This window comes from Astyanax mexicanus, chromosome 1 (assembly GCF_023375975.1).
Source record: "Astyanax mexicanus isolate ESR-SI-001 chromosome 1, AstMex3_surface, whole genome shotgun sequence".
NCBI lineage: Eukaryota > Metazoa > Chordata > Actinopteri > Characiformes > Acestrorhamphidae > Astyanax > Astyanax mexicanus.
The window spans coordinates 46,907,641-46,932,818 of NC_064408.1; the positions used below are offsets into that span (position 1 = coordinate 46,907,641).

Here is a 25,178-nt window from a genome sequence, read left to right on the forward strand (position 1 = left end):
TAGTAACTTCCTTATAGGCTTGATAACACTTCATTGTGAGAGAGACACGCCGAGGAGAGCACACACACTCACAGCCTCACAGCTACACACACCCACAAGCTCTCTACCAGTGGCTGAACACTCAAACCGTAAGTACAAGCTTACTAATATCAGTCAAACATCATTAGTTAAACTGTTGTGTGAGTTCCTTTAGTATTTAGCATACAGTGAATGAATGCAGCTGCTTGTTACTAGTAACTGTTTATTACTGTTGTATTTAGAGCAGACCAGAAGCTAACAGCTTCTCTGAGCTAATGACACACAGACAGCTATTTGAGATCAGCTAAATGACAATGGAGGTCTATAGTCTGCTGCTTAGATTCAGAAGATCTAAAAGTGTGGGTTTTTTGCAGTGTTCTTTATGCAGTGTTTTATACTGTGAGTTATGTATCATAGGAGGAAAATTAATGACAATGTTTATTAACCCTTTAGCACTCCAAGGCTTATTGGTTTTACTTAAAATAACGTCTGTGCAAACTGATTGAGGCTTTTCTTCAGTCATAAAAGTAGTTTTTAAAACTTTTAGCTCACTGTTGAGGCAGTTGGCTGTTAAAGGGTTAAGACTCTTAAGAGGTGAGGGGTCGTAATGAGGTAAAAAGTTATATACACAGAGAAGATATGAAGAAATGGTGGTACATGGGAGCAAATTAGTACAAGCAATGTATAATACATAATAATTGTACAAAGTTATAACTGCCTATGCAAATGCAAAGACAGACCACACTCTTTGTACACTGTTTATAAAAAGATTGTGATTCAGAGGGGCAGAAACAGAGGTACGGATGTGGTTGAATCAGATGAGACTCTGACGCACAGAGAATGAAGTGAGAAGGGCCCTGTGTGTGTGTGTGTGTGTGTGTGTGTATGCATTCTTAAAAGTGCATATACAGTACAGTACACGTCCAGTACTGTAAAAAAATTACCTTAAATAATCTTCTGCTGAGATCTAACTGAGGGAGCTGTTTTGGTGGAAACTCCATAGTCAGCAGGTGTTCATAATGTTTTGGAATGATTTTTGGTGCTATATTGCAGCACTTTCCTAGAACTCAATTATCTAAGTTACCAAACTTGCACAGAACCATAGAACCTTTGTTGTTACCAAAAAACAGTGAGCTACCATGTAGGAGACTGGGGCTCAGTTTCAGGTCTGGGTGACTGAATGCTGCACTACACCAATAAGTTCTTGGGCAAGACTCCTAACAGCAGTGGCGAACCGTGAGCTTTTGATTTAAGCCTTCAGGTCAGTCAATAGCATAAAAAAAAAAAAAAAAGCCAGCATATCGCTCGTTCAGACTGAGCCTGGAAGCTAGCTTGCTGTAACTAGCTGTAGCTAGCGGTAATCAGCTGTAACTAGCTGTATCTAGCTGTATCTAGCTAGCCTTAAACATGCCGTTACAGATTCACTCAGGAACATGAAGGCCCAACCAATCAGAAAGCAATGATCAATCCTCCTATTTTCTGCCCAGATACCACACAAACAAAAGTCCTGATTGGATCATTTGCTTTGCTGTGAGTTTACCTGTTTTATGCTTGACTAAACCTGAACATAACTGTTACAGAGATATAACCATTATATAAAATAAATGTATAATTAATTACAGACATTGTTTTCTATTTTTTTTTTTTTACTTTAGGCCCTTCATCTGAAACAGAAATAACCTTGTAAGTTGCTCTGTATAAGAGCGTAAACTAAATGCTGTTAATGCTGTATCCATATGTGGCATCAAATGTGAATTTTTTTTATTAAAACATAGGCGTTCCCAACTCTTTAAGACTCGTCACCCAATTTGAATGACTAAAATCAATGCTCCATAACTCTACCTGGTGGCATTAGTGAATAAGTTAAACCTGTGGTGAAGAATATTGGTTGTCAAATTGACTTGTTTTAACTGACACCAATTAATCTATAAATACTCATATTTGCTTATTTTGGAGTATTTTATCCTTTTCAGTAAAGATGCAGTAAAGTATTGTAGAGTATTGTCTTTTGAGATATTGAGTATTGCACAGTAGTGAATTTCCACCCTTAGTGCATGTGGATGAGACATTCCATTTCTGACGAAGGCCATTTAATGTGTTTACCAGGAATACATAATCGAAGGCATTACCACTCACAGTGGACAGCACCATGAATGGTAATGATCATGACTGGCGGTGTCTGTCTACAGTTGGCCATGCAAACAGTCTGTTAGAAATCCCATCCACAAGCAAGTCAGCACAGTGGGGCCACTGTGGTTGTGGGTTTGATCCTCACCCTGGTCACTGGTTGTGAGGGACATGTTGCGTTTTCTCCTTATTTGTGTCTGTATTTGTGTTCTGCCTCCCAGAAATACACGTGGTTGATGAACAGGCCATGCTTAATTGCTACATAACCTTTATTTTAAAGAGCGTAGGTGTCTGTGTTTCTACACAGACAGACAGGCAGACAGACAGACAGACAGATATGGTCTGGTCTCCTGAAAGATCAGAAGATAAATAGTAGACATTAATTAGAACAAAGAGATCAGAAACAGAACTGAATGAGTAAAGGTATGGAAACTTGTGGAAAACAATAGAAACCAGAGCTGAAACTGAGGTGAAAAAACAAAGCTTCCGAAAGCTGATGTGACAAAAAACATCTTTCTCTCATAGATGTGTGACAAAGAACGAGACTAAAGAGGGGGAGATGTGTGTGTGTGTGTCTTACACATCCGAGAAGCCGTGCAGTGCGTACTTGTTTTTTTTAAAGGTGGCTCCCATAACATTCTTCACTGAGCGTGAGCTATATTTAGACACCAGGAAAAAGTAAGAGTTAAAAAACACAGCAGCCTTGTCTCCGCTAAAGGTTGACAGACTGACATCCAAGAACAAAGCTAGGATTCAAACAGAGATTCACATGTTTGGTAAAAGGCTCCCTTGTGAACAGCTATTGGGTCACAGCACAGGCACAATGTAGACCAGACCAGCCAGATTGAGCTGTTACTGTAAACCCACCATGAAGCAAAAGTAGGTCTCGTCTGAGGAGCAGCAACCTTAATCTGCATGCATGTATTACTCACTTTGAGACTGAGATATATAAGAATATATATTATACACCTGAACTGAACTGCTTGAACTGCTTGAATTTGTGCACCAGGAGTGGCATAAGGCTATCCAAAAGCAGTGTGTAAGACTGGTGGAGGAGAACATGCCAAGATGCATGAAAACTGTGATTAAAAATCAGGGTTATTCCACCAAATATTGATTTTCTGAACTCTTTATTATTTGAGGCTTGAAAAGTCTCTGGAGTCCCATCTTATCTGCACACAAATTAAGGTGGGCTGTAATGATGGGGCTCATTTGAGATTCTCAATTGGGTTCCAGTAAAAGCACATATTCAAACCCACGCAAAGCCCATGCCTACCTGAAACCCACATAGTTCACGTTTCAAACGTGAGCTGCAAGCGAGCTGTTCAGATACTGTATACTGTATACTGTAGGTATAAAGAACTTTTACTACAAACCAAGCTTTTAAAATGTTCTTCTCACTGACAAATCTCTAACAACCAGGTTCTTCATGAAAACAAAAGTAGATAATCTATGGTAGTGGTTCTCAAAAACTTTCACAGCACTTATATCACCTATGATCAAAGTAAAACCTAGAAAAGCTAGATGTGGACTTCACACATCATACATGTCAACTTTTTTTGCTGGTGGTTCTTTATAAATCATGTTGAGCTTGCCCTATTTTATAGTCTTCAAGAAATTCATGAATACAGTATATCATGAATTGCCTAGTAACAAGTTATACTGTAATATCTTGTGGAATTCCACAGAGTTCTATTGTAAGCCCTATGAAACTGATGTTAATAATAATAATAATACTGTGGTTAGAGAGGGTCAATGTTAAAGCACCAATACACAATTAATTTGGAATCACTTTTTTTTCCACAAATTAATTACGCCCCCAGGGTTTGACTCCAACTTCCTCCATAGTCTGCCCCGCCCCTGCTTAATGCACCACTTTTTTTTTCTATCTAAATGATTGAAAAGCTCCAACATGGACAAACACAATGACAGAGGAGCATCCCCCAGTATGCAGTGCTCAGTTGTAACACTCTGGAACCAGCCCTGGTTCAGACTTCCAGCTCCGACCCAGATAGTGAGCTCTGGGGTAGATGAAACACTAAGCACATGGAGCAGATAGGACACTCGGACTCAGTCTGTGGTTTTCACTTGCTTATTTTTTAGTTCATACACAAAAGAGTGCAGCACCAAAAGCACATTTATGTTGTTATATACAGAAAAAAAATAAATAAAATAAAAGAGCAAGGTCCAGTGGTCTTCGTGATACAGCACAACACACACTCTGCTCAACTACACTCTCTTAAAGGCTCTTAAAGAGACAGTGTACACATTACTGAATACTCCAGGCCACTACATGATTTTTATATATAATTCACAAATCATTTCAACCAAGCTCAGATGTTTACAATAAAGTAAAAAAAAAAAGGTTTTCTCTATACAATTTATTATGTATTTATTATTTATTATTCCAGCACCCCACATTGGCCTTATCTCCCCTTAAACATACAAGTTTATACTAGCTGTATACTAGTTGTAGTTGTAATTGACACTAATACAAAATAAATATAATTATATTATGTAATACAAGAAAAGGCTACACCTGCTTTATGACAATCCTTTTTTATAGCTCTGGGAAAATGCAATGGTCTATTTTTTTTACATAACTTAATTATTAAAGAGAAGATATACACATAACACTTTACAGTAAGGGTACATAATTGAACAGTACCTACAACAGGTTGTCTCAACTAATTATTAATTCACCCTAGTTATGACTTTATTAATCATTACGAATGTTTTAACTAAAGTCTCAATCTATTAATCATTTATTAATAATTCAGGACTTAAAACATTCTTTAAAAGATTTAAAATGGAGTAATGTCGTAGATTATTACTGTCTTAATTTGTATCAATTTATAATTATGTGAGATATTACTTAACCATTTAACAATGTTTATTACTGTGTTAAGGACTGTTAAAAAATGTACCCTTATTGTAAAGCGTTACATATGTTGAGAAATAGGATATTTTAGAACATTATATGGCAAAATAATGTCTACAGAAGGTTTTTACCATTAAAAGCTGATACACTGAAGTCACAAGATACAATATTGAAACCAACAAATGGAATCCCTATGTTACAAAACCTAAATCGAAACTGCTGATCATCAGATTACCTCGTTTTGATTTATTTTAAAACTGGAGGTTTTTAATATAACCTACGCTACAGTGGAAAATGAGGTCTGATCATATTGTATGTAAATTTTAAACTAATTACCACCACCACCGTCTGCTTCAAACTATACTATCTGAAAGGTCATAAAGGTTCAAATACAGTATACTGACTCACTGGACCTATTATTATATTTATTTCTTAAGCAAAAATGACAAGATATTTTCCACTGTATGGATCTAAATTAAACACAGTGCACCACAGACACCACACATGATTTACTTTGTAATTTAGATTAGGATTTCCCACCTTACTTTAGAGCTGCACCCACACAAGTTGGTATGCGTAGGTTTGAGTATGAGTGTGTAGGTGCACGTTCTGCTTTTTATATTTATACTCATATATATATATATCTTTGCTTTCACTATGTTACATGGGGAGAGAGAGGGGGGCTTTCCAGTCATTTCTTATGTGCACACACCCAACCTACCAACCACCCTTACACACAAATACACACACACACATACACACTTCTATTAGCACAGAATAATAATATTAACAGTTTAGTGTGGGATAGTGTGGTGTCTTCCTGCGTGTAAAAATATATGAATGCATGAAATAAAAATGTTAGAGTACAATTTTTAATTTTAGATTTTAGGTTTAGATCCTTAAATAAAATTACTATACCTATTACAACTTCATCCTTGATGTTCTTTAGCTCTCATCCTTGACTCACTGTTTTTTACTTATTAAAACCTGTAGAGCTGCTCAGAACTGATATACTCCTAATCAAACATTTGCAAAAAGAATGTTTAAAATATAAAGGTTATCTGCTTTAATACAATAAATGATTAAAAGTTCAGATTGAGCTACACATATAGAAGTGCTGTGTAACTCATGTGTGATGCAACATGCCAGGTGTTTAATCATGGAGTTGTAGAGGTTACTAATGGTGTCCTGCGATGTGAAGTGGAGTGAATTTTCAATATTGCGTCCAAAAACATCCCACACATTTTCCCTTTGAGAAACCTCTGATGATGCGGCTGGCCGTGACATATGTAGTTTTTGTGTCTTCAAGGCAAACTCTTGAGATGACAGCAGTATGTGGACAATTGTTGTCCTGTTGGAACAGCAGACTGAAACCGTGTTTGTTCGGAATAGCTGGGGCCTATTCTGGTTGCAGAACCTTATTAACGCAATGTTAAGGTCATCTGGCATTTTACACTATTTATATCCAATTTACACATAATTTGTTCTCTGAAGCGTAACAGGAGTCAGAATAGGATACACATTTTATACTGTATATTTGGTCAGCTACAGTGAAAAGGCCCCTCCTTGCTTAAGTTACACATGCATGGCCGAGCGTGAAATCATTTGCACGTTTCCTGGTGCCAAATCTACCTACCAGGTTTCATTCTTGTCAATTGTTTTCTTATGGGTGCAACAATTTCTTTATTATGAATGTATATTACAGTGAATTAACACATTTAACTGCAAACTAGATCTGTTTTATTGTCAACATTAACAATGGTGTACACAATGTAGACATTAATACATTAAAATATACATTTCAGACTTTCTATCACTCTTCCTATGATGACAAGCACAGGAATAGTAAAGAAAATCAAAATGAGAAATTGCTGTTTCTGAATGATTTTAATGATAGAAATATAGTTATATGGGTATCAGTGAATTTCAATTTAGAAGCTATTATTACAGTGGCTTGCAAAAGTATTCATACCTCTTGCAACCACCAACTTAAACGTATTTTTTTTTAGCTTTTAAGTGATGGACCAACACAAAATATCACATAATTGTGAATTGTGAATACAATACATTTTAAGTTGTATTAAGTTGTGGTTGTAAGGTGACAAAATCTGAAACAGTTCAAGCGGTATGAATACTTGTACAAGCCACTGTGAAAGGTGTACAGTATCTGAGGACATATATAGAATGAATATGTCTGAAACATAACAGGTTCTCATAGCAAACCTACTGTAAATCTTCCTCCACCTAAACCTGCTCCAAAGTTGATCCACAATTGACCCAAGACTGGTACAGCACTAGTGCAAAACTGACCCAAACTGGCCTGAGAACATGTCTCTAGACTTCTAACTAAAGCCCCCCCACCCCCACCCCCCCCCCCCCCCCCCGGAATTGACAAAGTTTAATGACTTTTTGATATCCAGATTTCCCCTAATACTGACGCAAGAAACCCACTGCAACACTTACACACTCTCTATGTCAACAGCTGCAGCAGCAGCTAGTGCAGCGCTACACCAACCCATGTCCTGTGGTTTCATCCTGACGTCATGCTGATGCACATCATCTCAGGCTTATTATAAATAGCAGCAGCGGCACCGGCAGCGGCGCGCCTGCATGTGTACACTGGATACAGCCAGTTGTGAGTGCGTTATGAATGTAAAAGCCCCTAATATTACGCCAACCTTTGTGTTTACCCAGAGGGAACCCGCCTCCTCAGACACATTCAACACTTTCCACAAGCAGTGGGTGATACAGTGGAAACCTGAAGACTGACAGTGGGAGGGAACAGAGGATTCCCCATCAAGACAAAAAGGAGGAGGTGGCAGCGCGGGACTGTCATACCCACACAAACTGACGAGACTTCTCAAGGAGATACACGTCTGACAAGAGAAGAGGAGCACCTTGACTTACTTAGTCAATGAACTACTAGTCTAAGGGTTTTTTTAAGGGTTCAGTTCTGGAAGTCCACCTCTTTTAGGACTCTATCATGGACCGCCTGCAAAACAAGATGAAGTTTTTCCTGAAGCTGGGCTACTCCCACTCAGACATCCTGAGGGTCCTGCAGAGCCTTCAGCATGATGCCCCAACCAACGACATCCTAGAGGAGCTCATCAAGACCTGCCGGACCCCCACAGGCACAGCACAGCCTGGGCCAGAGAGAGTGACCAGCAGCCAGAGGTGGGTAGAGTCTAAAGAATCTAGAGTTACAGTATATATTCAAATCAACGTGGGATGCTCTGTTGATGATCTAATGACTATTGTACATAAGTCCAGAACTCCTCCATATATGAGTGAAATACAACTTCATAGAGCATCTAGCTTTGATGAGAAAAGAAAATAAACTTTGCTAGGCTCTATTTATTTATTTTGCTATTTGGGAACTGTTTTATCTTTGCCTACATAAGAAGAAGTTTGACCAATAGCAAAGCAGTTGTAAAGGTGAAGCAACAGAACAGAATATAAAATAAAATAAAATGACCTCTCCCAAAAAAAGCAAGGAGATGACAGGAGACAGGTGGCAGCACAGACCAAGAGAAGACCACATAGCAAATTGTTTTAAGTGATATAATTAGAATAAGTATAATAAGTGTATAATAGTTAAGTACAAATCCATCAAAACTGTACTTATGAAAATTGTAGTTTCTAGTTTCAGCTAATTTCTTCAAAGCAACAGACCTAAGCTTATCTAATACTGGCCCATTTCTGCCCCTGAGACACTAAGTCAGCTACTAAACCTAAAATTTGTTTTGTGTTTACAGTGCTCTTGTGGAATGTATATATTTTGTCATTGTAGAATAGCTCAAAGTAATCCAAAGTAAAAAAAAAAATAATTACATGGTAATCTGAGGAAACTGAACTGAACTAGTCTCTGCTTTTGTTTTTGTTTTTTTCAGCAGCAGCCCAAAGCTCATCCCACGAGGTTGCAGCTCCCCTCAGACACACATCCAGATGGACACACACAGCCAGCGACACACACAACTTGACACACAGACCTCCAGCCCTTTCAGGTCTGTGGTTATCGATGGGAGCAATGTGGCTATAAGGTGAGAGCACTAATGATAAGACATACATCACTTCACACATCACTACACACGTCACTTCACACATCACTAAATGTCAGTTTTCCACTGTGACCGGTGCACTTGCATCATATCCTATATTTTCTGTTTCTTAGTAAAATGTGGGGGTTAAGATTGTCCTTCAATCCCACACTAAAAACTGACCGCTTCTATGCCTGCATTGTACATAACTAATAGTAATCAAGGCTAAATAGTATTACTAACTAGTGCACAATTAGGACACACCCTCACTGTTTACTCAGTGTCTCTTGCCATTCCCTTTAAGAGCCAGGCATGCTCTGACCTTGGCAGATTGATATTTTAACGGCATATTGCTTCTGCATGGAAACTGGCCTGCTCGTTCACTCTGTGAAGGTGCTCAAGCACAAGCAGCTCATTTACAGGAACAGCAGTTATTTTATGTTGCATTCTGTTTATTGTTAATGTAAAAGTTGGGTTTGTGCACTGCTGCACTGTTCCTTGTGTGTGCACTGTTCAGTGGTGCACCTTTGTTTTCTGTTGCCAAGATAGCAATATGCCAGAAATTTACCTGAACACACCTTACTTCCAGATCACCACGCCCACTGCTACGTGACCATATATTTGTAAGAATCTTTGCTATTTAAAAAATGCAGGCGCAGCATGTGAAAATAGACTGTTCTTGTGGTGTAAGATAGCAATGAGCAAAGGTGTAAAAATTGTGCCCACATGTAGTAAAGTTTCACATTCAGTAGTGTTCAAATAAATTATATTTTTACAATTCACAAACAGTCCTCAAGAGGAAATCATTAAATAGAAGAACAGCACACAATATCCTGTATACCCTTTAAATTACGCAGTGAGTTCCTCTTTGAAAGGTTCCTGGAAACTAGCACAGAAACTGGACAACAACTTCTTATTTAGGAGCAGATTACAGAGTATTAAATCAACTTGGCCACAGCTATTATCATCCTAGTCTATTAACACACCAAAACTGCATTCAGGTCAGTCCATTTCAGGGGAGCAGGTGGAAAAAATGAGTCTCATTTCAGCTTGGTATCAATTCCTCTGAAACTAAATAGAGAAGTACTGAGCAAGTGACTTCTTGTTTTTGCGCACTGAACCTCGTAGTCATGCCTGGTGGCTGACGCACAATCAGGTGAGATGCGGCGCTTTAACATTTCTCAAAGGCCAACATAGTTTAACAAGCTCAGCCTTGTCCAGTAGCCCTCTGATGGCACCTGGGTGCCAGTAAGTGAATGTCAACTGCCAGCTGTTTGAGCAAGCGGTTGTTATAGGGGTTAATGTTAATAGCGCTTGTGTTGGGGTTGCACACACAGGGCCGCTGCAGCAAAGTAGCAAAGTGCACACACGCCCACTACTACAGCCAGTTGTGCAACCTGCGTGGGGTGCTTTTGTTTCCAAAGCAGGACGTCTTCAGCCACAAGAGTGAAAATCTCAGTGGTGGCGGTTTGGGCTGTTTGCAAAGCACTTCCTGGACAACGGCGTACATAAAGCAACTTCCTTAACGATGAACCTGTTATTTATTGAGTGTGGCATGCTTTTAGCCCTGCAGGTTTTTGTTTTGTTTTTTCAGTTTAATTAGGCTCCGAGTTGTATGCAAAATGTCCTCTAGTTTCCTGCCACTGGTTAGGAGGGGAAGGCCCAGGGAAGGGTTACCATACTACACAGTCAAATGTTAAAATGAGTATGCAGTCACACACACACACACACACACATTCACACACACACACATATTACAGTTCATACACGACTGACTGCAAGAACATAGACTGTACAGCATAAATGTAGATGCATGTTTTTTAAAAAATTAAGGCTGTGAAAACATTACAAGAATTAGGCTGAATTTCCATAAGAACAAAAGGACAAAAGATCAGAAACCTTCCAACGTCACTTCTACGAAAAATGGGTTGAAACTTTAGAGTGAAGCAAAAACAGTAGTGAGAACTTCTTATAGTTTTGGTTTCCTGTTGTGCAAAAAACCTTGTATCAGTTTGTTTTTCTCTTTCTGACTTAATGTGAATTTTCCAGTTGGTTGGCGTAACAGTGATTGTTGTAAATATGTTAAATATCAGGGTGTGAATTATGGAAGGGGGGTTGGGGGGAAATGGGAGGGCAGATGCCTCTAATCAAGAACTGCTTAAAAGCTGCTAATTTACCAATGCCCCTTAAAATCTACTAATTTACCATTTAACCTAAACGCTGCTAATTTACCATTTTACCTTAAAAGCTGCTAATTTACCAATGCACCTTAAAATCTGCTAATTTACCATTTTACCTGAAAGCTGCTAATTTACCATTTTACCTTAAAAGCTGCTAATTTACCAATGCCTCTTAAAATCTACTAATTTAGCATTTAACCTTAAAGCTGCTAATTTACCATTTTAACTTAAAAGCTGCTAATTTACCATTTTACCTTAAAAGCTGCTAATTTACCAATGCACCTTAAAAGCTGCAAATTTACCCTTCCACCTTAAAAGCTAATTTACAATTTCACATTAAAAGCTGCTAATTTACTATTTTACCTTAAAAGCTGCTAATTCACCATTCCACCTTAAAAGCTGCTAGTTTACCATTCCACCTTAAAATCTGCTAATTTATCATTTCCCTTTTAAAGTTGCTATTTTTTTATTTCACCTTAAATGCTGCTAATTTACTATTCCACCTTAAAAACCATACATTTACCATACCACCTTAAATGCTGCTGTGGCGACAGGTTTCAGAGTGTTTTAGACCCTTTGAACTTAAGGTCTTCAGTTTTTAATCCAGTTTTGGTTCATACGGACTGTTTGTCAAATCTGCACAACATAAACGGAAATGTATAAAACTCATAAAGCACCTAATATGTAGTACAGGCTCAGTTTACCATATGCACATTCTTAAGGTAGCAGGGAAATATGTTTTATGGTGGAAGGGAATGTGTGAACAGTAAACTAAAAGATTCACACACTCCCAATAAGCACAGCATAAAGGGGAGGAGTTAAAGAGCTGTAGGACGAATTACAACTTTCAAGACAAGTCGTTTGGAGTAAACCGTGAAGTAACTGGTAGGTGAAATCACATCTGTAGCATTTTGTAGCATTGCTGTAATAGCAGACTGACAACAGACAGGCTGTGGGCTACAACTGAGTGAGGTGGGCACGAGTGGTTGGAAAAGTGGTTGATTTGAGAAGCCGGTGTGTAAAATAGAGTGGGCAGCTTCTAAGTAGGCTTCAGAGAAATGCATGAATATAACATAACAATATAGCTTCCTAGAATTTAGAGTGGAGGAGTGGAGGATAAAAGGTTGTGTGGATGTGAATGCGCACTAACACTGCTAACAGGAAAATACAGGAATGTGTTTAAAGTAGCTAGTGCATATAGTAAAAATCTAAAGCTAACCTCTAGGCTAAAACTGTGAAATGTGTGTGCAATCAGATTTATATGACATTATATCAGTATTCAATTCAAAATGGACCATATTTTGCATCTTTATTTCAGTATATGGTCTGTATTGACTAGTGTGAAGAGAGTGAACAGAACAAAAAACAACTCTGACACTGAACACCTGTTTCTAGCACTGTATATACTCATGTAACGTACTTCACTCACGCTGAGTATTAAATCTGGTTCCGTCCGTCTATACAAAGCATTTCTCTTGCCTGTGTTGTAGTTTATTTTATGCCCTGTGTTCCTGTGTCTTGTGTTTTCCAGTCCTGTTTAGTCTAGTTCACTCTTGTACTGACCTTTTGCTTTGTTTACTTGTTTAACAAGCTTATGAGACCCACATTTTTTCACATCTTTGTTTGTTTTGGTTAATTAAACTTAAGCATTTTGCAACTCAGCAGCCGTCTCATCCTGCCTGTATTAGACTATTCATGACACATATTAAACTATAAAAGGGTCCTGTGTAGAACCATTTATTCACACAAGTTATAGCCTACAGGCTTCTGAATGTAATAACTCTCTTTATAGTGTATTTAGACATTTTATCTCTTTTTATACTTGTTGTTATCATGCTTTTTTTACTATTACACGAGTCCAGTCTTTCAGAAGTCTTTTATTCTTATCTTCTGCTGATCAGCACAACATTTTTCATTCTCTCCAGTGTGACATCTATTTTGTTATACTGTTGATTCAACCATAGTGCAAACATAGTGGTAGAGAGGTGCCCCAAGGTTCAGTGCTAGGTCACCTGGTGTTAGGCTGCACATCAGTGACTGTACTGTGGGATCATGTTCTCAGGAAGGAAATCTCTGCTGAGCTGCACTGTGCCTCAGTTATTTGCACTAAATGAATTGTAACTTTCGGAGCGATATTGGCGTCACATGTTATGACTCAATCTTCCACTCTGCCGCAGAGATCAAGGAGAACGTCTTCTCCTTCAGAGTTGTCGAGGGTCAGCCCCATGATCGAGCACTGACATTAGGAGACACTGTACTTCAAAAGAGCCTGAGAATGCAGAACCACTGTCAACTTTCACCGACATTTGAAGACATTTACGCACTTCTATCTGACATGAATGATGATGCATCGAATGATGTGGTGTCTGAAGACAGGGATTTTTTAAAATCCAAAACCAGAGTAATACTAATACGATTCAACCACAAATAGGTGCATGGCCTATTTAAATAAATCCAATGACCTCAACGCCGCTGAATGGTCAACAGTTTGGCAACAGACACAACAGAGCATTTCTGTCCACTCTTGCACAAGTATGTTTGTAGTAGGTTATGTTTATTTTTTTCTCTGAAGAGTGGAACTAAACCTAGACCAAACAGAGGCAAGCGTATACATGCTCTTTTTACAACTGTGCAAAAAAACTGTCCAGTAAAAAAAGTGTGTTTCTACAATTGACCACTTCTCTTTTGACTACAATCAAGCCCAAACAAGACTGGAAAAATGTTGTTTACGACCTTTTTTGTCATTTATTCAGTTTGATATACTGTTAATATTTTATATTGCTGCTCTGCAATGAAAAACATGTATCTTCAAAACAACCACTTTACAGTATAGAGAGAGATAAAACCTTCTTGAATTCCGTTAGAATCAGTGTAAAAAGAGTTTATTTCAGGCCAATTTGGACAATTTCTATTGGTCCATTCATCAAGAAATTAAGACACAGTGTAAGGGACAGTTTGTGTGTTCATATTATGTAGTAAACTAAAAATTTGACAAAAATGGAGATAGTAGTTTTTGATTAAACAGCGACAATATATTTCCTTTTTGGTGTACAGTGCTTGTTTCTGCCATGCAAAAATCTTGTATCTCTATTTTTGCTGTTTTTAACTAATATAGTTTTGGGTCCGTTTTCTGGACAGGAATTAGTACTAGTTAAATGGACTAGTTTAATGGACAATCTTCATTAAAATTGGTGTGTGTTTTTTCAAGACAAGGCTTAATTCCCATCTGGGAAATTAGTCCATAATGTAAATTCGACATTTATATTATATCAATGAGCAGTGATATATATATAGAACAAATTAATATAAATGCAATACAATGCTTTTGTTGACTTCCATAAAAAGGTAGGGAGGTTTTTGGCTTCTCCTAGAAAGTTGCCTTACAAAAGTTGCCATTCTAGAGATACAAGGCTTTTGTGTGACAAGGACAACCCACTTCTTCACACTTCCATTGCAGTAGACAGTGTATCTGTTAAAGATCTGAACGATAACAGCTCATGTCCACATGTCTTTTTCTGTTCAGCCACGGGAACAAGCAGGTGTTTTCCTGCCGGGGGATCGAGCTCGCCGTCCAGTGGTTCTGGAACAAGGGGATTCGTGACATCACCGTATTCGTGCCTCTGTGGAGGAAAGAACAGTCGAGACCAGAGGCTCCCATCACAGGTAGGAGTGCATGACATGGGACTTTTTGTGGCGGCCTTTGGCACCAAACCCTCAGGTTTTAACAGAATGTGAAACTCACAATGTCACAATGCAGTTTCAGTTGAGGATGTAAAATTTCAGTGAATCATAACAGCTGATTTTGGAAACTAAATAAACTTAGTAGTCATTTTCACTGTGAGTATACAGTATTTCGTCCATTTACAATCTTATAAACTCCTTGTTTCTACACTCTCTGCCCACCTTATCAACTCTGTTTGGTTATGATCCATTTTCCTTTTATCTCTTCAAGAGGTCCACTTATTTCTGGGTCATCTTGAAGAACTAACTCATCATGAAAGGCTATTCAGTTACTGTGTGAGATTGTATCGTGTATCGTCTAGTTTCTGATCTTAGATTCTGTCTTGTTTTTGCCCTCAGATCAGCACATCCTCAGGCAGCTGGAGAACAGGAACATCCTGGTGTACACGCCGTCTCGCTGCGTAAATGGTAAACGGGTCGTGTGCTACGACGATCGCTACATCGTCAAGCTGGCCTACGACTCGAATGGCATCATCGTGTCTAATGACAACTACCGTGACCTGCAGGTGGAGAAGCCCCAGTGGAAGAAGTTCATTGAGGAGCGGCTGCTGATGTACTCTTTTGCTAACGACAAGTGAGTGTCACTCTCACAAATATGCATTTGCATATAATGAATTCAGGAAGAGCCACGGGGCAAAAAGCATTGCTTAATAGAGTCTTACTGAACTCAGTTACTCATGTAGAAGAGAAAAGCTATGATTTATCTTACACAACCGTTTCAAGCACTGTTGCGCAATTTAGGAATTATAGTCTAAAAGTAATCTAATAGTATAATCTAAAAGTGCAACCCTTTAAAAGGTTTGGAAAATTACATATACTAACATCCTGAGAGCATCACAGGACAGTGTGTGACAGTATATCTTTTTGCTTCTAACCATTTAACAATTCAAACGCCTAATTTAAACATTATACCACAGTTAGTTCCGACCCTGCAGTGTGATTGGATGAGAGGCGTTCTATGAGTGCTGTTATCAGCAGGTAATGCACAGTAACCCAAGCTCTCCATGTATTACTCCGCCACATACAGGTAACCTAGCAACGATGCAGCTCTTACAAACCAAACAGCGCAGCTACAAACAGAGCCATTTTAACTCTGAGTTAAAAAATTTTTTAGAACCAAACAGATCTTATTTTTTCATCCTCTTTAACTAGAAATATTTCAATAAACAGTGATAATGGAATTGTGGTATAATCACAATAATACACTTGAGGTTTGTGCTATAACATGTAATATTGGCACTGCTGTGCTGTGCTGCTCCATGACCACAGCACAGCAGTGCCAATATTACACGTTATAGCACTATATAACTATATAACACAATCTTTAAAATAAAAATGTAAAGAGGTATGGTAAATTCACACAATCTAAAATCTTTATGTGAGTAATTTATTGAAGAAAATAAAGTGTATTTAAGAAAACTAGATAGCAGCTACCTACACATAGTGGCAGGACTTTTCTCTCTTGTTTTGTTGTATCTGTGGGGTTTATGTTTATGAGTGCAGGGGGCTTTAGGTGTAGAAATTGGCTGTCCCTAAAAGCGTGCCTGTTTAAAACCGTGCACCCTTTTGTTTTTATCAGCCATTAAAGCAGTTTGGGGAAAAATAATTCTAACTGAATTTCCTGAAGGAAATGCTAATGTAGTTCCTACTTCCTGACAGTTGCTAGGCTACAGACTCACTAGGCTGAAACAGTTTTTGCTTTGTGGTTGATATGGAATTGGTTAGGTAGTTGATTACTGTATTTTTTGCACTATAAGGCGCACTTAAAATCCTTTAATTTTCTCAAAAATCGTCAGTGTTTCTTGTAATCCAGTGCACTTTATGTATAAATTTTACCAGTCAGGTTGTAAAGAGCAGTAAAGCCACTCCACTGAAGTGCAGCGTTATAAAAGCGTTTCAGTCAAGTTTTTCTCTTGCACCGAGACTGGAGCAGTCAGTATTAGCATTAGCCGCTAACTGCAGCACTAGTTATTTCACTGTTCAGAGGTGAGTATATTGGACTGTAGTCTGTGTGTTTACCATGTCAAAAAAAAGCTACGTGGGATGAACCGCTTGCTAATAGCGCCCTGGCTTTACCAAAACCCTCAGGATACCTTAGTGTAGCACTGTCAGGCAGTACTAGCGCTAAGCGCTGCTAACTACGACTAGCGCTGCTGCTAACCACATTGATGAAAATATTGGATATCTAAGCTAACTGAAAATAAAAAAGTGCTTTACTCACCCAAATAAACAGTTTTCAGGAGAGAAATCTGTGTAGATTAACATCCAGTGCTCGTTTGACTTTAAAATATATATTTTTATTTTAGACATATTAAACATATAGACACCCCTTTTCCTTACTATTGTTACATAAAAAGCGCCTTTTAATCCGGTGCACCTTATGTATGAAAATACGCCAGAAAATAGACACTTACCGATAGTGTGCCTTATAATACAGTGGTCCGTAAAATATCTCTGTTATCTCTTGTGGTTGCTAAACTGTTGCTTGGTGATTATTGGCTAGAGTGTAAGTACAGCACAGTACAGGTGTTTGTTATGGTGTTGCTCTGATAGCCTAGGTGGTTGCACTGGTGTCTTTAAACGGTTACTATGGTAGCCCATATTGTTGGTTGGGTGTTACCAGTGTATTTGTATCATTGTTATATGATACATATGAAGAGTGTACAATTTTTTCTTACCCAATCTATTACTTTATAAAAATTCTAGCGGTATAAAATCTCTTGCTATGCAGAAAGCTCGTATACAGTTAAAAAGCTGTGTAAATGCCTCATTCATGAAGTGTGAAGTTAGAGAAGTTGAGAATATATTATGTGACCAAAATCTGGCAGAATCTCACAGAAAAAATGGAAAAAAGAATATGATTAGAATTGGAATTAAGTTCATAAAGTACAACAATAATATTAACCTATATAATTACCATTTAGATCAATGTTATATTTAAACCATATCTGTAATTCTTTGCCCTTACTGTGACCTTACATAGTACTCTCTGAATGAGGAAGAGCATGTTGATAAAAACTTCAGTGTTACAAAAGCACACATGTGGGCTGGGAATGTGGCTGCTATTCAGATCACTGTGAGATCAGGCAGACTAAATCAGTTTCCAGTTTTTGAAAGCATTTCTAGTAATAATTTTGTGTTGCACTTCTGTTCATATTAAGGCTGGTAAGATGTGCAACAACATCAGGTTATTAAAGGTCTGTTTGGGTATGATCCACTTTCCTTTCATTGAAAAAAAAGGGCCACTCATTTCTGGGTCATCTTGAGTAACTAACACCTCCCATCAGTGCGCTATTCAGATACTGCGTGAGATTGTATCTTTAGTTTTAGTTTCTGGCCTTGCTCAGTTTTCTGTTTTGTTTTTGACCTCAGATCAGCACATTTCCAGACAGATGGAGCTCAAAAACATCCTGGTCGCCCAGTGGTTACTGTGGTAACCCAAATTGTTGGTTGGGTGTTACCCGTGTATTTGTATCATTGTTAAATATAAAGAATGTTCAAAAAAATAATTAAATCTGTTGCCATACAGAAAACTTGCATCCAGCCAAAAGCTGTATTAATGCCTCTGACAGAAATTTACAGAAAATTGAAAAAAAATATTATTGTAATTGGAATTAAGTTCACAAAGTTTTTGGAAGCATTTCTAGTCTTTAACTTTTTATTTTGTTTGTTTTTATGAAGGTTTATGCCACCTGATGATCCACTAGGAAGGAACGGACCAACAATTGAAAACTTCCTCAGGAAGAAGCCCATAGGACCAGAGACCAAGCAGCAACATTGTCCTTATGGTAGGTCACAAAATACATAAATCCAAAAGACCCTTTATAAGGATTTCTGGAAACTGATTTTAAAAATCTACCCCACTATATTTAATATAGATTTTGCATTAGATTTCAAATCATTACTGTAGGGAAGCACTACTGAGGTCAGACATTGATCATTGTGTGCAATATATATTCAGATGTTTGTAGACCTCTCTTATGGATGAGATGGGGTAGTGATCAAACCAAACTATGGCTTCAAAAGGACGACATTCAGGAAAAAAAGCTTACAACTTAAAGGCACAATATGAAACTTTTTGTTGGTTTTCTTACAAAGCTCCCCCTACAGGCCGGGAGAAAGTAAAAGGGTTTGTGCATTGTACAGTTAAAGTAAAATAGATCCTGTATCAGGTTCTGATTTGTGCAGCTCATTGTAAAACACACTTCAAACCAAATTTGCAGCAAACGATGGGCTATTTAATAAAGTAAATACACATATATGTATAGTCGTCGACTAGTCGTACTTAAAAGTCTAGTCGACTAGTCGCATAATAAAAAAAAAAACTCGGGAGATCACTAAATTTATTTATGTATTTATTTTAGCTGCATCTAATGCTGTTTAACACAAACAAATATGTCAAATATTATTTGAAACAACATCTGAACGGGCTCCAAATTACACCCTTTACATTCAATGTTTTTTGGGCATCCCCTTTAAAAAGGAAATTAATTAATTTCTTTATATGTTTTTGTGTGCTGTGATCTAAAATAAAAAAACACTGGGGATTTTGCACTTACCTCGGACGTGTTCGTCTCTCTTCATTCACTCTACATTCACACAGTATGAAGCAAATTAATTATTTTAAAAATGTTGCATAGTGTGCCTTTAACAGACTAACAAACATGGCTAAATAACTCTAAATGACACTTTTCTTTTTCTTTGCAGGGAAGAAGTGCACATATGGTGTAAAATGCAAATTTTACCACCCAGAGCGCTCCAACCAGCCTCTGATGTCTGTAGCAGATGAGCTCAGAGCGAAGAGTCAGCCAGGTTGTGAAACAGAGGACTTCCCTCCCTCTACACACTTCACACACACAAACTGCAACGCAACCACAGCGCTTCCTTCAGCAGCTTACCAGGACGAGCTAACTCGAGCCCTGTCTGGACTTGACCTCTACAGCGGCCCATGTGATAGACCCCCCTACCTGCAGAAGTCAATGCTGAATGCCAAAAGCTCAGAGTCCCGCCTCTATCTCAGTGACTCCGCCCTCCAGACATCGATGGCCTTCAGCAGCGGATACATGTCGAGTAACGGGTTCGTGTCCGGCAGCGACGGCGATTGCTTCTCATCTGGTGGTGCTTTAATGGAACAAAGACGTGCACACAGCCCTGATCTATACAAACGAGCGCATCACCCAGGCCTGCACACACTTTCAAACTGCCAACACGCTCACTCAGATTTAGGCTTAAACTACGCTCACACTCCGCATTCACTGCACAGATACCAGCCCCGCAGCTCCTGCAACAACACAGCAACCCCGCATTTCAACGAACCCTTACCTTTCCATAACGCACTGCTCAGGCAAGCTTCCCACCCCAGGCCGGCAGAGGTCAGCTGGGGTCACGGGCACGGCGAGGTCAGCAATTTCGAGGCTACGGACAGAAGGAAAGACGTGAGGTCTCAGCTCAGTACCATCTTCCCTCAGAGTACAGTGGACCAGGTTATGAGCCTGTATCCACACACACTGGACACAACTGAACTGGTCACACTGATCCAGAAATACAGGAATAGCCACTTACTGTAAAGCCAAAAACTGTCATTTTTTGTTTTTTGTTTTATTATTGTAGCAATATAAGCTTGCATCAACGAAGTGGTAAAAAATGTAAATGCAGTCTATCTAATGTCTATCTAAATTTCAGCCTGAAACTATCCGTGCACATCTCTATGGATTGTCCGATAGACACTCATTGACAAAATGCACCAACAAGAAATGAAATGTTGCAGATAAAGAAAACTTTATATGTTTAAATGTAATGATAGCATATGTGATATATGCAGCTCTGGAAAAAAATGAAGAGACCACTTCAGTTTCTGAATCAGTTTCTCTGATTTTGCTACTTATAGGTTTATGTTTGCGTAAAATTAACATTGTTTTTTTTTTGTTTTTTTTTTATAAACTACAGACATTTCTTCCCAATTCCCAATACAAATATCGTAATTTAGAGCATTAATTTGCAGAAAATGAAAAATACCTAAAATAACCAAAAAGAGCTTTCAAACCTTAAATAATGCAAAGAAAACAGGGTTTATATTCAGAAATCAATATTTGGTGGAATAACCTGGGTTTTTGATCATTTTTATGCATCTTGGCACGCTGTCCTCCACCAGGCTTACACACTGCTTTTGGATAACTTTATGCTTTACACTCCTGGTGCAAAGATTCAAGCAGTTCAGCTTGGTTTGATGGTTTGTGATCATCCATCTTCCTCTTGATTTTATTCCAGAGGTTTTCAATTAGGTAAAATAAAAAAAAACTCCCTAATGTTTTTACAGAGCTGTATATAAGTGTTGCAAGAGTGCAGAGCTATTGATTTCGTCAAAAGTGTATATAGCAAGCCTAACTGACCACAACAATGGGAATTAGATCCTCCTTACAGGTTTATTCACCATTAATGCACTTCTATTGGCTTACTTCACCTACCTGGAAAAATAACTGATAAAGTTTTTTATTGCTTACTGTTTACTGTTACATTTCCTGTTAATGCAAATTCATTTTAAGGATAAGTTAGGGGAAAGCTTAACTTTTACATTTACAGTTACAGCATTTCTACTGATTTTGGGCCAGTCTAGTGTTAGAAGTCATGCCCAAGAACTCTTATTGATGTAGCACAGCATTCAGTCTCCCAGACCTGGAATTGAACCCCAGTCTCCCACAAGGTAGCTCACTGGCAGGAGGTGGTGTTATCCACTGCACCTCACCAACCACCTTAACTTAAGATGTTGTGAATGTTTTATGTTCAATTGATTAATTTTTCAATTAATTACCTAATGATGTTAAAAGGGATCACTTTGGCAGTCAGGATCACTATCTCTATGGTCCCCACACTGAATGTGCTTTTGGAGCAACAAACAGTACAGTTGCTCAGTTAAAAAAAAAAAAAAAAAAAAAAAAACAGCCATAATGTACATTACATATTTTAAGTCTATTTAAATTAAGTTTTCTTCAAAGTATGCAGTAGATCTTAAGTAAAATCCCTGTGTGTTTGCAGACACACATACTAGTTTGATTCTAGTGGGTCTGTTTTTGCTGTAGCACAATAGCAAATATCTTAGTTAGTCTGTTTGCATGTATTTCAGATTAGAGTTTAGATTAGAGCCCAACCCGAGCTCAGGTCGGGCCAAGATTTCCCACCATTACTAAAGGGTCTGTCTACATTATGTATGCTATTTTATTTTTTATATATATATATAAAGCTATGGCGTGTTAATTACAATATAACAAAGTAATAGATCACACTGTGATTGTAAAAAAATATTTAGAAAGTTAAAATCACGCGGCACTGGCTGTGACAGTTTATGGAGCCAGTCGGGCTCAGACAGAACATGCACAAGCTCGATAAAGTTGAGCTGGATTATTTGGGTTTTATCTTAATTCGAATTCAGATGAATATTACCTGCTTTTAAAGTATGTCGTCTTTAGTCATGTAAAATAATAATAAAAAAAACACTCCTTATTAATTAGCATTACTTTGCTACTGATTTTTTTTTAAAGCTATGTGGATCTTACAATTCAATGTAGCATTTATACATTTTAGATTTTAAAAGAGAATTCTGTCTCAATTAAAAAATGTGGTCGATTCTATGATCTGCCATTAGTACCAGCAATAATCTTAGCATCTGTGACGTAGATAAACTGTGATTAATTTTCCAATGATTTTCATCATTGTTACTGTGTGAATCGCATGTGCGTAATAATGACTATCCGTGATGGTCACTAACTCCGCAATAGTGAAGAATAATGAGACGTGAATCTGCAAATTGCTATCTGCTCTGTGCTAGCTTTAATCCATAGTTAGCAAAGTTAGCAAATCTCGTTTTTTTTCCTAAGTAAATGTATGAAAGAAGATTTCTACTGATTTTAAATGTATACTGACTGAGTTAAGTTTAAGAAGGGAGGTAAAGAGGGCGCAGAGTGGTCCAGTGGTCTAATGCACTGCCATTATGAGCGGGAGGTCGCAGGTTCGAATCCCATTCATGCAGCTTTGCCATCAGCTGCCGGCGCCCAGAGGGAGCACATTGGCCTTGCTCCCTCCGGGTGGGTAGATGGCGCTCTTTTACCATTACGCTCAAATGTGGCTCGGGGTTGGCACGAGGCGTCTGTGAGCGGATGTATCGGAACCTAGTCGCTGCGCTTTCCTCCAAGTGCGCAAGCTGCTCAGGCAATGATGCATCATGCTAGGGCCGCAGGCACCACAAAGGGGTGGGACAATTGCATAGCAAAATTGGGCGAAAAAACAATAGAAGAATCTGAAATAAATAATAAAAAAAAGAAGGGAGGTATATAAAAACTGAAAAACTTTACAATAAGGGTACATTGGTTAAGAGTACCTATGAGAAAATGTATCAGCTAAATCTAAATTGACATGAGTTAAGAAATTATTAATCATTGAATGTTTTAACTGATATCTTCATTTATTATTGAGGTGCTCAATTCACATTCTCAAGCATTTAAATTTAGGTAATGTTTCATAATGCCTGTTTAAATAGTGTCAATGATTAATATGCTGAGACATTATATAACCAGTAAACAAATGTTTACTAGTTATTTATTACAATGTTCAGTACATAAGCACTGTTAGTTTAAGCACCCTTATTGTAAAATGGTACCAGAAAAAAGTCTAGGGCTGGTTTTTTTAGGGCTAAAGTACAGTTTGTAAATCTGACGATTTAACATGGTTGTTTGGCACAAATGAAATAAAGAAGCAAATAAATAATAGACTAAGCTTTTTCACACGTGTGTACAGAAGTAAGTCAACAGTGACTGAGATAGAGGTTTATCACAGCTGTTTGTGGTTTTACTTTGTAACCTCAAATGAGGCCTGTATTAGTGCTAGCCAAGCTGGTTTAGCTAGTAAAAGAATGTAACTGTTAGAAAAATCCTTTCTGCCTGTTTTCTTAAAGTACCTTAACATTGTTCTGACTTCTGTTCTGTTCTGACAATAAAAATATATATTTTTTACGAGATTTAATCATCTGCTTTGCTTCTTTTCTACGAATTAAGTTAAATATCTGGTTATGTTCACCGTGGAGTTTGTTTTATTCATACAAACAGTACACTTATAATTGTTGTATCACAAGAAATCATCTTTGCTGCAGATTACCCGAAGTGGAATGAAAACAATGTACAGTAGATATGTTTAGTGTTTTTAAGTCAGTAAGTAAAATCTGATCTTGTCTGATCATACTGGGGATTTTTTTTTTAAATGTAAAAGAAATCCAGTCAAAGTGTTCTTCAGTTACAGCCTAATAAAAATACATGCTAATGTAGAGTGTAAACAGGCTCTGTCTTCATGTTAAACTGAGATCAAACAGCAACTGGTTCCTATAAATTATTATTATTAAGTTTATCAGAACAAGCTTTTAAGGAAGTAGTCTTACTGATAAATCTACTTGCTTTGAAGCACTTAAGGGAAGCATTAATCTGATAATCCAGGATCTGTTCCCTCATTTTCATCAGGCCTTCCTCAAAAATGTACCAGGATGTAGTTATATAAAAGTCAACATGACGATAAGTTTTCACCACAAGCGTATCTAAGCTTTAAAGGCTGTTGGAGGCCTTTATTAACCTGGATCAGGTAAGTAAGACAATGGTTAAAACCAGCTGTGTTTACTGGATTTGTAAAGATTCAGCGCTAAACCCAGCTAATAATATATACAGTATATATAGTTGTGTTCTGTATAATATTATTTTTTTTATTTGTTTAATTTAATTAATATATACAAATTATCAACGTGTGCAGGACTTCAGCAGTGCTCGTGGTTTAGGAAAAACTAAGAAACAAGTTGAAAAACACTGCTTTTAACTTTAACTCTAAAAACAAACAAACAAACAAATAAATCAATCATTATTGCTTTAGAACAAACATGTTTCCTCAGTGATTCTTCTATTCTTGAATAAAAATTGCAATACAGTCAACCATGCATTTTATGTAGTAATAATAATGTTTCAATTTCAAATTTCCGGCATTTGCATTGTTCATTATTTTCACTTTTGCTTTAGCTGGATGTGTTTATTAATATGGAGGACCAACCAAGCCAAAACCAAAACTATCATTAATAAGTGATTGCATTAAAGTGGATACAAACAAAGAAAAATGAATGGGTCATATAAAAAACAATAAGCAAATTAATTAAAAATTAAATTAAGAAAT

At 37.7% G+C, this 25,178-nt stretch overlaps 1 protein-coding gene across 2 annotated transcripts; it reads left to right on the plus strand.

Annotated features, from left to right (window-relative positions):
• On the plus strand, nt 1-23,991 carry LOC103031746 (probable ribonuclease ZC3H12D). Of its 2 annotated transcripts, none has more exons than XM_022662784.2 (7): nt 1-128; nt 7,721-8,200; nt 8,917-9,066; nt 14,767-14,906; nt 15,324-15,558; nt 18,666-18,772; nt 19,692-23,991. In XM_022662784.2, exons 2-7 carry the CDS (start codon nt 8,010-8,012, stop codon nt 20,549-20,551), a joined length of 1,683 nt encoding a protein of 560 aa, XP_022518505.1. In that variant the 5' UTR covers nt 1-128; nt 7,721-8,009; the 3' UTR covers nt 20,552-23,991. The 2 variants fall into 2 exon arrangements, with proteins under 2 accessions (XP_022518505.1, XP_022518508.1); XM_022662787.2 differs by having other exon boundaries at nt 8,920-9,066.
• The last annotated feature ends 1,187 nt before the right edge of the window (nt 23,992-25,178 follow it).